The sequence below is a fragment of the Oncorhynchus tshawytscha genome, linkage group LG24, assembly GCF_018296145.1.
Source record: "Oncorhynchus tshawytscha isolate Ot180627B linkage group LG24, Otsh_v2.0, whole genome shotgun sequence".
Lineage (NCBI taxonomy): Eukaryota > Metazoa > Chordata > Actinopteri > Salmoniformes > Salmonidae > Oncorhynchus > Oncorhynchus tshawytscha.
Window position 1 is genome coordinate 3,946,514 of NC_056452.1, and position 14,743 is coordinate 3,961,256.

Genomic DNA, 14,743 nt, shown 5'->3' on the forward strand with positions numbered 1-14,743 from the left:
AGTCCTATGTTGACGCTTTGCTTAACGAAATGTTAAGACGTTACACTGCATTTCTGAACGGTCTATACAAAACACTGTCCAACATTTAGATCCAGGATTCTTACAGGGTTCAAGATCAATGTCTAATTTAACTGATTAATGCTTAATTTATGATATAATAACAACTTACACTGCCATAAATGCAAGAACAGAAAAGTAATGTTTTAAGTTACACGATTTTGGACAAATCCCTCAAGACACCGACCATGTCCATGATAAAGCGTTAAACAGGTTTTAAATCAACTCATCAATTGTATTGAATATAGCTATGATCCCCCTTATATCTTCATGGAATGACATGAAAAAATGTGGCAGATTATTATCAGTGACTTGTCAACAGTTGTAACAAGTTGTCCAGTGTAGGAAATCCTCACTGTTGCCCTAGTTTATAAAAATACGCATTTCAGTTGTAATCATTTACCGGTTTTGAATCTGATACTTCCGGTTCTTAATCCATGTAGGTTACCTATAACAATAATAGAATGGATAAAAAAAAGTGGTGAAAAAGTTAAATGTTTTCAATATATACAATTGTGCAGAATCTACCGTACATAATTTTACGTTGCTCTCTTGCTCTGTGTCTCACTTCTATGAAGTCGACATACAGTCTGTGTTACTCATTTTGTGTATTTGTCGCTACAAGTTGATTTTCTAAATCCAATCCTCAAATACCCTTTCCATTGATACCTCTGTAAACATGGGTAGGATTACACAAAGTCTGAGGCACAACTCCACTTTACGGATGCACATTAAACATGATAATCGAACAAGCAACAACAGCACCCTATGATAAAATAATGGGTATCGAGAGTATTGAGGTAATCATTGAGCTAAAGCAAAGTTTAGATAGTGATATGAATTTTAAAAAACTTTGCAAATAGTGCAGATTTTTATGAATGCATAAGAGCAAATGAGAACAAGTAATTGTATCCACAGTTGTATCTAATATGTGTGCACCCCTATACTTGTATTATGTTCCTCTGTCACGCCCTGACCTTAGTGAGCCGTTTTATTTCTCTGTTTGGTTAGGTCAGGGTGTGATGTGGAGTGGGCATTCTATGTTTTGTTTTCTATGTTTATTTATTTCTATGTTTTGGCCGGGTATGGTTCTCAATCAGGAACAGCTGTCTATCGTTGTCTCTGATTGGGAATCGTACTTAGGTAGCCCTTTTTCCTTCCTTTCAGTGTGGGTAGTTGTCTTTGTTAGGGGTACTGTAGCCCTTGTAAGCGGCACGGTAATGTTTGTTATTTCTTGTTATGTTGGAGACATTTGAACAAATAAAAGGAAATGTACGCTTACCACGATGCACCTTGGTCTCATTCCGACATCCTCCTCCGCCAGTCTATGTATACAGTCACCTTATGAATATTTGTTGAATGATAATGATATCATTAAAATGTCACCACCCCCCTAATTTATGAATTATGTGTTGTAGTGGAAACTTATGCTTGAAAATGAATAAAAAATATATAAATGGTATCTAATGTAAATCAATTGTATTTATACATTTGTTTTACTGTGTGTTTAATTTTGTGACATAGAGGCAGAGTTTACTAATGGGACTACCGATTCGATCATCCATGACCAGCCTTCCAAACCCTCCCCCATCCCACTCCTGTCACTCATATACCCCTCCATCCTAAATGCAACCTCAGACACACCACACCTTCTCACCATCCTCACAGAACTCAAGAGTGTCGGTCAGTCAGACAGAGAGGCAGGGCAGACTGCTGAAAGGGGGAGTGGACACATATAGAGCAGAGGGGAAAGAGGAGAAGAGAGAAAGAGGGCTATCCACTCATCTCCGACAGTAGGGATATTGATGCACATACTTGAGTGAAGAGGAAAATAAAACGGTAAGTGAATATACACCATTCTGTTTTGTTTACAAAATAGCAACATTTGCAGATAAACATCATGATGATAATGCCTGCATTAATTTACTGTGTGACAGTCATAGATGCTGTATGTGGATTAAAAAGCCTACAATGGAAATGGAAAGGAAACTACAATGGATTTTCACCATGCATATAGTTTTAGTATCAATACATATGTTTTATTGAAAAACAACACGCACTCTTATCCAGAGTGACATGCTAGGGTTAAGCGCCTTGCTCATGGGCATATCGACAGATTTTCACCTAGTCGGCTCGGTGATTCGAACCAGCAACCTTACGGTTTTACTGGCCCAACAATGTTGACCGCTAGGCTACCTGCCGCTATACTGTTAGGTTACCTGACACACACACACACACACACACACACACACACACACACACACACACACACACACACACACACACACACACACACACACACACACACACACACACACACACACACACACACACACACACACACACACACTTTGTACAAAGTACAAAACTTGCCTTTCGTAAACTAACACTCACACTTGACCCCCCTACTAGCACTGAATTTGCTGAAAGCTACTTTACTGAGGAAAAATGTTCTTACTATAACTGAGATATGTTGTTGTCGCACCTAGCTATCTTAAGATGAATGCACTAACTTTAAGTCGCTCTGGACAAGAGCGTCTGCTAAATAACTAAAATGTAAATGTGAAGTACAAATACTCAAAGTACAAACATATACTTTAAATATTAACATATATAAATATTCAATCCTGTAGATCACAAAAACAGACTAGTCAGTGCAGACTAATCCTGTCCCCCCCAGTGATGCCAAATACAGAAGAGTAGAGTACAATAAAGTAAAATGCATTTAATTAAAGAACGACAAGGGACCTTTGCTAATCTTTGACTGTTTCCCTATCTAACAGACATGAGTTTAGGAGCAGCATGTGTCTTCCTGAGGGGAGGGAAGCATATTGTAAGTTTTACAAACATTTTATTCTAAAATATGCTGTATGTGTGGAAGTGCTGGCAAACTAATATGATATGTTGAGTGGATTGTGAAGAAAAAAAACAGTATAGAGAGAGACATATTTATGTTTATTTATTTTCCCTTTTGTACTTGAACTATTTGCACATCGTTACAACACTGTAAATAGGCATAACATGACATTTGAAATGTCTCCATTCCTTTGTAACTTTTGTGAGTGTAATGTTTACTGTTCATTTTTTATTGTTTATTTAGCCTTTGTTTATTATCTATTTCTCTTGCTTTGCCAATATGTCCCTTTGAATTGAATTTAATTGAGAGAGAGTGAGAGAAAGAGAGAAAGATGGGCATTTTCTCTCTACCTGCTAGCAGCGTTGGGGAAGCTACTTTGAAAATATAGTTTACCAAGCTACCAATTTATTCACACTGAAAGAAGTTAAGCTACACTAAAGCTACCCTTAAGAAAATGTAGTTTACTTAACTAAAGTTACTTTGATAAAGTTATTCATTACATTTATTTAAAGAACAACACACATACACACACAAAAGCTTAAGGATAATTTTAGTATAGCTTAACTTCTTCTAATGTGAATAGACTACAATTTGCAAGACAGATCACTTTCACAGCCATATGCTACCAAAATGTGTAATATAGCATATTTAACATAAAAACTATTTTTTCAAGGACAATTAGGTAGGCCTGATGCCGAAAAAGAAAATAAATTATTGCCTACATCACCTATTTATTTATTTATTTTTGCCAAAAAAATGTAGTTCCTGTAGTTAGCAACACCACTACATGGCAAAAAAGTAATTAACCAATGAAAAAACTACCTAGATTTGAATTTAGTTCAACTACCACCAAGCTACTGCAAATAATGTAGTTAAATTACTAGCTGAACTACATGTGGTTCATACTCCCCAAATATTGTCTGCTAGATGGGCATTATCTTCATATATGGGTAGCTGCCATGCACATGCACATGCACTCTAACCTCTCTAAATATCTGGGCATAATCTCATTTCGGTTTGTGTCATTTTAAATCAAAATGTTGGGTGCAATAGGGAAAGGATGCTTTTCATGTGTGAGCGCGCACGTGTGTGTGTGTGTGTGTGTCGGGAGGGGGGTGAGAGAGTGTAGAAAAATATTAGGTGTTGTGTTATAGAGAAATATTTGCATTATCATGTATCAAATGAAAAGCACACTTTATGGTAATATGTTAAATTGAAGTATTCTTCATGCAACTTACTGTACCATCTCTCTAAGCAGACATTCTATCAAATCCAACATAAATTTACTCTGGTAAATACTGTTTGCAGGACAGAGAGCTGGCCGATGACGAAATTGAAGGTAAAAGAAAATTGTGTCAGCGTCATCTCACTCTTTCCATTTGTCCTCCATTCCATTTGGTCAATGTAACAGGGTTTCTAAGTTATATTAGTAACTTTTTACAACCAATTTCTAAATAATGCTCAATGTTGGTTGATTTCTGATCAAATGGAAAATACTTTTTTATAAGATTATCCTTACAGTAAATTTCAAATGTCCATCTACCAATTATGTTTCATTTATCATGTATCTTGAAGAAAACTCAAAAACAGTCTTCATTCCATTATAGATGTACCCTCTGAAGCAAATGAAAATACAGAGAAAGAAATGTTCCAACTTCCCCAAGAGGTTTGCCAACTCTTGGTCTCTCACAGTATCTTTTAAGACTGATAAGTTGTTCCTACTGTCTCTCAGAGCTGCGCGAGGCGTTTGCTGAGTTCGACAAGGACAAGGATGGGCTGATCAGCTGCAAGGACCTGGGCAACCTGATGAGGACAATGGGCTACATGCCCACTGAGATGGAGCTGATCGAGCTGAGCCAGAACATCAACATGAACCGTGAGTCATTAGACAATTCTCTGTTGAAAATTCAAGAAACTTTCCCAGGTTCTAGAAAATTCCCAGGTTTGTCAGAAATCCCAGTTGCAGGAATGAGGAGGGAATAAGCAGGGAGGGAATTCTCCAACTGGGGATCCTCCAACCAGGACTTCAGAAAAACCTGGGAACTTTGGGAAAGTTGCATGAATTTTGCAACCCTAGATTTAATTCAGATAAATATACAATACTGAAGAGGACCACAGTATCAGAATAGCAGTCATAACTAGAGCAAATTAAGGTTAGTGGAACTCTCATTATAATTGATTTAATCTCTTTCAATTTCCTAGTTGGTGGGAGAGTAGACTTTGAGGACTTTGTTGAGCTGATGGCCCCAAAGCTGCTGGCTGAGACTGCTGGGATGATCGGCGTGAAAGAACTGAAGGACGCTTTCAAAGAGGTGAGAGACAGAAGTCTTCCAAGTTCCCTGAATAACCCATATGAAATGGTCAGGGAATTGTGCAAAGACAACCAACATGATACCCTAACAAAAAAAAACTTTCCTGCTGCTCTCCCTATTCAACCATATCCAGTGGTGTAAGGTACTTAAATAAAAATACGTAAGTCGTTTTTGGGGGTTATCTGTACTTTACTTTGCTACTTCTATTTTTGACAACTTTTACTCCACTACATTCCTAAAAGAATCAATGGACTTTTTACTCCATACATTTTCCCTGGCACCCAAAAGTACTCGTTACATTTCTAATGTTTAGCAGGACAGGAAAATGGTCAAATTCACACACCTATCAAGAGAACATTCCTGGTCATCCCTACTGCCTTTGATCTGGTGGACTCACTAAACACAAATGCTTTGTTTGTAAATTATTGCCTAACTATTGGAGTGTACACCTGGCTTGCCGTAATAAAAAAAGAGGAAATTGTGCTGTCTGATTTGCTTAATATAATGAATATGAAATTATTTATACTTTTACTTTGACTTCTGATACTTAAGAATATTTTAGCAATTACATTTAGCAATTACAGTATATTTAAAACCAAATACTTTTAGACTTTTACTCAAGTAATATTTTACTGTGTGACTTTCAATTTACTGGAGTGTCACGCTGGCATAAAGGATCCGGAGGCAGACGCAGGAATGCGTAATAGTTTTTTTTATTAAACCCAAATTACGGCGTGCTGTGTAAAGGCACTGGGACGAAGACCAAACAAACACTTTACAAAAACAACAGGGTTGAAACCCAAACAAAAGAGCTAAGAGTACCTCAAATAAATAACGCATGCGCACAATGACTATCACACGGGACGAGACCCGTAACCATCTGCGCAATCCACAAGGGCACGAAAGCCCAGGTACTCACACGCACCAATGCATATTGTAACAATAATCGACAAGAAATCAAAGGGCACATATATACCAATACTAATCAGTGGGAATAGGGGCAGGTGTGCGTGATGAAAGTTCCGGAGGGATCCGTGACATTGAGTCATTTTCTATCAAGGTACCTTTACTTTTACTCAAGTATGACACATGGGTATTTTTTCCACCACTGACCATAGAACATCAAATGCTATTTGTCACATGTTGTGTAAACAACAGGCGTAGACTAACAGTGAAATGCTTACTAACAGGTTATTTTCCATCAATGCAGAGTTAAAGAAAAATAATTAAAAATCTCAAATAAAAATAGAAACAGTGACACGAGGAATAAATACATAGTGAATAACGAATAACAATAAACGAGTCCAGTGTGCGTGCATAGAGTCAGTGCAAGATAGTTAGTTTAATATCACCATATCAAGACCATAATCCTACTCAGAACCACTTTTTTCTAGTTTTGTTATGATTTTGTATGATGGTAAGACTTTGTACATTCATACCATTCTCTTAACCAGGGTTTGGATCAATATTGTTTCAATTAGTCTGACTCTTTCATTGGAATTGTACTCTTCGCTACGCTCCGTTTAATAATATTATCTAGCTGGTTGATTATGCAAACTCAAATCCTTGCCCCCTCTCTGGTTAGTTTGACGCGGACGGAGACGGAGAGATCACAACAGAGGAGTTACGAAACGCCATGACCAAGCTGATGGGGGAGCACATGTCTCGAAGAGAGATTGACGCTGTGGTACGAGAGGCTGACAATAACGGTGACGGGACTGTAGACTTTGAAGGTAAGGAGAATTGACAATGGTCATCTAAACAACAACAAATAACATAGTCAGACGCTACAACACTCTAGACACAAACAGCAGTAACACAGACGTCAACAATGGCAGCAAAGACAAAACAACATAGATTACAAAAAAAACACAGAACCAATACACATTGAAATTGTTGTTGTTGACCATTGAATCCTACTGTGGGGAATGAGGAGCTATTTGCAGAATATAAGTGATACAGATGTATGTATTAATGAATGAACTGTGTTTATGTTTTGTACTGTATGTTTTGTGTAGTTTCTTACATTCTCCTTTTTTCTCTCCCACAGAGTTTGTTAGAATGATGTCACGCCAGTGAGGAGGACTTCTTGGAAAAAGGATTATTTCTCACACACACGTTTGTATTACTATCCTTCTGGGGATCAAACAATTGATTCCCATTAAAATCCTATTTTCCCTAACCATTAACCCTAAAATAGCCTTTTTCCTTGTTGGGACTGGCAAAATGTCCCCACAACCAAAACCAAACACACACACATACACAGCCCCCCCCACACAATCTTCAGGATGTATTTCTGCAGTTTGAAAAATGATATTAATACAATTATTTTATTAACACACATAATACAATAAAAATATATAATACAATAATTAATAACATGACCACAAATTAGAAATGTTTTTTTCAAGCACATACATTGTTTTATGTCATTTGTATATATATGGGAAATTATGCAATTCTATTTGTCTAGCTTGTTTTTTGATTAGTTTTTGAAGGTATTCTACAATAAATTATTCGGAAAAAAATACTTTGGTTATGTTTACCCTATGTCAAAGGAGCATTAACATACCATTCTGAATCCAATTTCGGTTGAACAATCAATCACAATCATCTGTTATCAATGTCCATGCATATGATATTTGGCAGACATGATCAAATATATGTATCTTTACACTAATGGGGCATTCACATGGTCGTCGGATGTGGGAAACTTCCCAATAAGGAGGTCATAAGTCCAACATGTTTGTGATCAAGTGCTTTTAAGTCAGAACAATTGTTCCACCAATACGATTTTAGCTAGCTAGACAATAAAGTTATCTAGCTTGCTTATCATTGACAATATGGTCAAACTAGCTACATTATTCACATTTACATATTTGTAATTGTCAAAAACTAATTTGTGGTAATCTTTTAGTTGATAAAGTGAAAAGCCAGCGGTGAAACGTCACAACTTGGTTAATTAACATTTTCTCTGAGTTTCCCACTTGTAATTACGATCAGGAGGGTCATTCAAGTGAGATTTCCCAGTCGGAACTACGGACTTCAGATAACTCTAATAGCATGTGAACACCCCATAAATCCAGACCCCTTATAGAGACGGTTAGAGGCAACTCAGTGTGAAATAAGAGTGACACCATCAATTTATGAACGGAGTCAGACAGGATTAACCCCTGTAAATAAACAACATGTCCACTAATCTGCATTTCTTTGAAAATCATCAGAATCTCTGTAATCTGTGTAATGGAAGTTTGGTAGAGAACAGATGGTGGAGAAAGAAAGATGGAGTGCTGAAAAATGGGGAGTGGAGTTACTTAACATAGCTGTCTGAAAGTGGCTTCATGAGATAAGGGGAAAAAGTTCATGTAAAAGAGTGGAGAAAGTGATAAGGGGGAGAAAGGCAGATAAGAACGAAGGAAGATATGAAATAATTACACATACATAGCTATCCAATGCTATATTTATACACATAGTTAATCAGTCTAAATAAAAATGCTTGTAACTGGTATTGACAGATCATCAATAGGTCTTCATATTCCAACAATCACACTAAGAATGAATTTATCCAACTACTATTGACCCAACATTACCATCATCGCGATTCTATTATTTGAGTGCTGACCCTTACGTTGATTTACATAATCGTAGAGCAAAGACTTCAAAGAAACTATACATTTTGGTATAAAACATATTTTTATGATGAGTAAGATATGACGATGAGTTTGCATAACGGAACACGTGGGTACTATGGGTGCTTGGCTTGGGCAATGAAAAAGATAAGTCATTGTGATTACACTGTGGGATAAAAAGGTTCAGGATTTGATGTTGGTTGCATAGGGATAGGAAGGACGTTTGAAGGTTAAAAGTTATTGCGTGACCGAAAGTGGACACCCTGGTGATTTAACAGAGCTCCTCTCATGCTATACAGTCTCAAAATGACGACATCGTGAGTCAATTGGTCAAAACATCGGATTTGGAGCTATTAAAAGCCGAAACACGGAACGTTTTCTTGAGCCAAAAAATCTGGCAGAGGAAAAAGTGCACTCTGAGTCCCTCCTTAAATTAAGAAGCTCTAACTTTGATTAAATTCGGGGGGGGGGGGGCGATTTGTATGTTAATCTGACCAGTAGCTTTCTAGTGTAGTAGAAGTGGGTTACATAATTTTCTACTTGGTCTTTGCACATTTGTTCGACTCATTAGACTCGGAAGCCAATTATTTTTGAACAAGAAACATAGTACAGCACACTGACAGTGCTGACGTGGACATTGTGTGAGACTCCGATATGGCACACTATTCCCTACGTATGCACTACTTTTGACCAGTTGTGCACTACATTGGGAATAGGGTGCTGTTTTGGAAGCCAACTTTTCTACAGAGGCCTGGTAGTGTAAGATGCGTGACAGACTGGGCAGGTTATCAGACCGGGTTGACAGCTGGGGCGCGATGGCTTAGAGCACCAATTAACAAAAGTGATGTGACACCCTCGCAGAACACCGTTTCCAGACCTAATAATTTATTTGCAATTCTGTCAAACAGGCGATCTAGAAAATAAATACAGCTGTGTTGAAAGTGCATACACCATAGGCCTCGTACTACAGTTTCAAATTGTGGATTCATACTGAGGTAGAAAATAATACACGTCTGTGATTTTAGTGAGCTTTGAAAAGGGATGCACTCCTACAGCTGCGTCAGAATGTTGCTGCGCAGATTTTTGTCACAGTGTTGGGATGGATCCCTAGGAGTCCCTTGCAGGTGCACTATAACATATTATAACATGATATTAAATAAGTTTTTCCACTATACTTGCTTAATTGTAAAGTTTCATGATATCAACATTTGCAGGAGAGAGAGCGAGAGACAGAGAGAGAAATTTACATTTCAACTGGCATTTTTTGGCGCATTTTGAAGTCAAAAACTTGATTTTCCCGTGTTTGATATATATTTCCACGTTATGAGGTTGGAATAATAAAGGGAAATTGTGAAAATTATAATAATGCCCTTTTAAAGAGCTGTTTGAAAAGACAGCCTGAAATTTCAACCTGTTTTGGTGGGATGGAGTTTTGGCCTGCCTGGTGATAACACATTGGCCCTTTAAGAATGAAATATCAAGCAATTACACAGCCAGATGACAAAATCCATAATCCAAGTCCCTGATATAAAAAAAACAACACAACTATAATACTGAGCAAAATGTGGGATTAATCATTTAGGGGGGAGGGGGGAGATAAAAAATGCTGTAATGCTGATGGCGTGAGCCCTCTAACATCCAGGGCAGGCTTCACTTTCATTAATCCAAATTAATCTTTCTTTCTCTTGCTCGCACTCTCTCTCTCTCTCTCTCATGTCCCAAATGGCACCGTATTCCTTATATAGTGCATTTCTATAATGCACTACCATTGGGGGATAGATTTTCTTTCTGCTCCCTGTCAATTCCAACATGCCTGGCTACAGTAGTTTATAGTGAGTCCATCCATGACAGTATTAACCCTTACGCTCTTAGGGTCTAATCTCCTGTATCCCTGAAGCCTCTTTCTCTTTCCCTCTCTCCCTTTCCGTGTGTCCGGATTGAATTCCCTTTAAACGACTCCATTTCCTGTTAATACTTCTGAGAACGGATCATCTGAGTATTTTTTTAAAGTTTTTTTTTTACATATGACCATCCGTTCAGGGGTGTGAATACTTACACTACCGTTCAAAAGTTTGGGGTCACTTAGAAATGTCCTTGTTTTCCATGAAAACATACATGAAATGAGTTGCAAAATTTTAGGAAATATAGTCAAGACGTACGTTGACAAAGTTATATATAATGATTTTTAATTGAAATAATAATTGTGTCCTTCAAACTTTCGTCAAATAATCCTCAATTTGCAGCAATTATAGCCTTGCAGACCTTTGGCATTCTAGCTGTCAATTTGTTTAGGTAATCTGAAGAGATTTCATCCCATGCTTCCTGAAGCACCGCCCACAAGTTGAATTGCTTGATGGGCACATTTTACGTACCATTACATACGGTCAAGCTGTTCCCACAACAGCTCAATAGGGTTGAGGTCCAGTGACTGGCCAGTCTGCTGTCCAGTGTCTGTGTTCTTTTGCCCATCTTAATCTTTTATTTTTATTGGCCAGTCTGAGATATAGCTTTTTCTTTGCAACTCTGCCTAGAAGGCCAGCATCCCGGAGGCGCCTCTTCACTGTTGATGTTGAGACTGGTGTTTTGCGGGTACTATTTAATGAAGCTGCCAGTTGAGGACTTGTGAGGCGTCTGTTTCTCAAACTAGACATGGTTTCTGATAATGGGCCTCTGTACGCCTATGTAGATATTCCATTAAAAATCTGCCGTTTACATCTACAATAGTAATTTACAACATTAACAATGTCTACATTGTATTTCTGATCAATTTGATAATATTTTAATGGGCAATTTTTTACAATTTCTTTCAAAAACAAGGACATTTCTAGGTGACCCCTAACATTTGAACGTTAGTGCATGTAAATGAGATATTTCTGTATTTCATTTTCAATACATTTGTAAAAAAAAAATGGAGAGAAAAATAAGTTTTCACTATGGGGTATTGTGTGTAGATGGGTGAGAGAGAAAAATGTATTTAATCCATTTTGAATTCAAGCTGTAACACAACTAAATGTGAAATAAGTCAAGGGGTATGAATACTTTATGAAGGCACTGTATACACACTATATACTGTACACACTCAAACACACACTACACTGACACTTTCACACAAAACCCACACACATCCACATACACTGCATGCGCACACACACACATAACACACACATGTATACCAACAACACACATACACACAGACAACCACATACGCATACCGAAACAACACAAACACACATACACACACTTTTACATGTATTATATGCTGCTGCTACTCTATTCTTCATTTTACTTGTATTACTATCTATCCTGAGTTAATAATTACATTGTATTGTATTCGGCGCATGTGACAAATAAAATTTGATTTCATTTGATTTGAGCTCGTCCATTATATTTTCCCACCTTCACCAGCCTCCACTATTACGGTCAGTCTCTCACCAATAGAATAAAAGGAAGATCATTCATTAATGCAGTTCAGAGCAATGTGGAATGTTATGAAGGTCACACATCAATTTAGAGAAAGATTTAATGGGGCAACAGTGTTGTATTTTTTTGTCTGAAATCGAGGTCCATCATTTATTTTATTTATTTATTATTTTATTTATTTATTTGCACCAAAGAAAACAGGTGATAAACAACAATACAGATGAACAATCTTACCTCATTTGCACTCCCTGTATATAGACCTTTTGCTTTATTTTTTCTACTGTATTATTGACTGTATGTTTTGTTTATTCCATGTGTAACTCCATGTGTGTTGTTGTATGTGTCGAATTGCTATGCTTTATCTTGGCCAGGTCGCAGTTGCAAATGAGAACTTGTTCTCAACTACCCTTTCTGGTTAAATAAAGGTGAAATAAAAAATGTAAATTTTTTTTATTTTTAATTTAAACCGTGTGCAGTTGGGGTTCGGAAGCCCAAGGGCTTATATACAAAAACCACACAACAACAAAAACTATATACAATATATATAGTACAAAAATACAAAAAGGTTTGTTAAAATAGATAACAAAACCTACTAATTATAAATGTATAAATGAATTCATCAGTAATCATGAAAAAAAATCATTGTTTGGTTTAAATGTGTGTGTGCATGTGTGCATGTGAGTGTGTGAGAATTAGGCTATATGGAGGAGATAACTGAGTAGTATAGTTCATCAGGCTGACCCCCAGTCTTCGCTTGAAGTTATTGAGGGATGATGGTATTAAGAATTCCAGAGTATGGTACCTCTATATCTGATGGAGAATTGAATATGTGAGGTGCGGCAGTGGGGAGAGTGAAGATTATTGCAGTGTCTTGTGTTATATAGATGGATTTCAGAATTAACCTGAAAGAATCCATTGAAGGGTTTAGGTAAACCGTCTGGGAGGTATGAGTATTTGTGGATGAAAGCGCATCATTGGTGCACATAAACATAACTATATAGACAATTATATGTATATGTCACACCCTGATCTGTTTCACCTGTCCTTGTGATTGTCTCCACTTCCCTCCAGGGGAGCAATATAAGGAGACGTCATAAAGCATGGCTGTCTCTTCAGTCAACAATTTTTCTGAATTTTTAGGATGACTGTGAACGTTCAAATGAAAGCTAGAAAATAAGCTTGTCTTGGAATTAGATAAATAATTTAACAACCTTTATCGCAATTTAAAATTTTTGTAATCACAAGTGATATACTCATCTCTGTTAAATCTCAGGAAATGTGACTCTGGATCAACACTAGGGGTATTGCTGTGACCGTATTACTGCCACACCAGCGGTCACGAGTAATGAAGGCAGTCAAATTCCACGTGACCGTTTAGTCATGGTAATTAGGCTTCTCCAAGCTCTGATGCTGCTGATGGTCTTTAGTAGCCTACCAAACTTGCTAACTGCCTGGCACTCAGCACTCTATTGTCCCTCTAATCACTCTGACATCAATGCAAATGTAATCGAAAATTTTATCAAACACTTCATGAGAGCCCATGAGCTCATTTCGCGCAACATTTCTATAGGCTATGCAATTGCGTGAGAAAACAGAATGATGGCCTCTATTAAAAAGAGGAGGATCCCATCAGCTTTCTATGGGCTAGGCCTAAAATATATATATATTTTCAACTTTCCAAATATTAAGCACATTGCTCTGCCAGGACCGAGGATCAAGGGAGACACTCAAGTGTTTTAGTATTATATCTCTTGACACAATGATGAAAATAATAATGGCCTCTAAACCTTCAAGCTGCATACTGGACCCTATTCCAATTAAACTACTGAAAGCTGCTTCCTGTGCTTGGCCCTCCTATGTTGAACATAATAAACGTCTCTCTATCCACCGGATGTGTACCAAACTCACAAAAAGTGGCAGTAAATGTCGGGGTTCTTCAAGGTTCCGTTTTAGAACCATTATTGTTTTCACTATATATTTGACCTCTTGGTGATGTCATTTGGAAACATAATGTTAACTTTCACTGCTATGCGGATGACACACAGCTGTACATTTTGATGAAACATGATGAAGCAGAGCATTAAAAGCGTGTTTTGCGCCTCAAAAAGATTTCGGAGTGGAATGTTAAGGTTATTGATTTTCGGAGCAGGGCACCTATCAAGGTTATCTCTGGGGTGTGCATGAAGTAAATTAAGATTATATAACTGATGACCTAGATTGTGTGGTTGGTGAACGTCAACTAACCCATATGGTGGATGGAGTAAAGAAATTCACTTCATCCATACTGTTGTTCTTTGTAGTCTCTCCCATCTCATGTTAAGATTCATGAGATATCCTGTAAGAGCTTTTGTGCACATGCCCCTTCAGTGTCATAAATGCATGTGTCAGCTGAGGTGAAATGATGCAAACATGTGCAGCATTTCGTGGTGTCCAATTGGTAGTTACAGTCTTGTCTCATCACTGCAAAA

The 14,743-nt window shown here is 37.4% G+C and overlaps 1 protein-coding gene across 1 annotated transcript; it reads left to right on the forward strand.

The window, feature by feature from the left end:
• Nucleotides 1–1,685: 1,685 nt before the first annotated feature.
• On the forward strand, nucleotides 1,686–10,947 carry cabp5a (calcium binding protein 5a). The gene is made up of 7 exons (XM_024387098.2): nucleotides 1,686–1,896; nucleotides 2,841–2,890; nucleotides 4,223–4,253; nucleotides 4,647–4,790; nucleotides 5,117–5,226; nucleotides 6,812–6,959; nucleotides 7,277–10,947. Exons 2-7 carry the CDS (start codon nucleotides 2,843–2,845, stop codon nucleotides 7,303–7,305), a joined length of 510 nt encoding a protein of 169 aa, XP_024242866.1. The 5' UTR covers nucleotides 1,686–1,896; nucleotides 2,841–2,842; the 3' UTR covers nucleotides 7,306–10,947.
• The last annotated feature ends 3,796 nt before the right edge of the window (nucleotides 10,948–14,743 follow it).

What these genes read in the sequence shown, in the direction of transcription:
- cabp5a (XM_024387098.2), top strand. Translation starts at nt 2,843, where the DNA reads ATGAGTTTAGGAGCAGCATGTGTCTTCCTGAGGGGAGGGAAGCATATT. An exon ending in GGCCGATGACGAAATTGAAG is followed by an intron (nt 4,254 to 4,646) that starts GTAAAAGAAAAT and finishes ACTGTCTCTCAG; the next exon opens with AGCTGCGCGAGGCGTTTGCT. An exon ending in CCAGAACATCAACATGAACC is followed by an intron (nt 4,791 to 5,116) that starts GTGAGTCATTAG and finishes TCAATTTCCTAG; the next exon opens with TTGGTGGGAGAGTAGACTTT.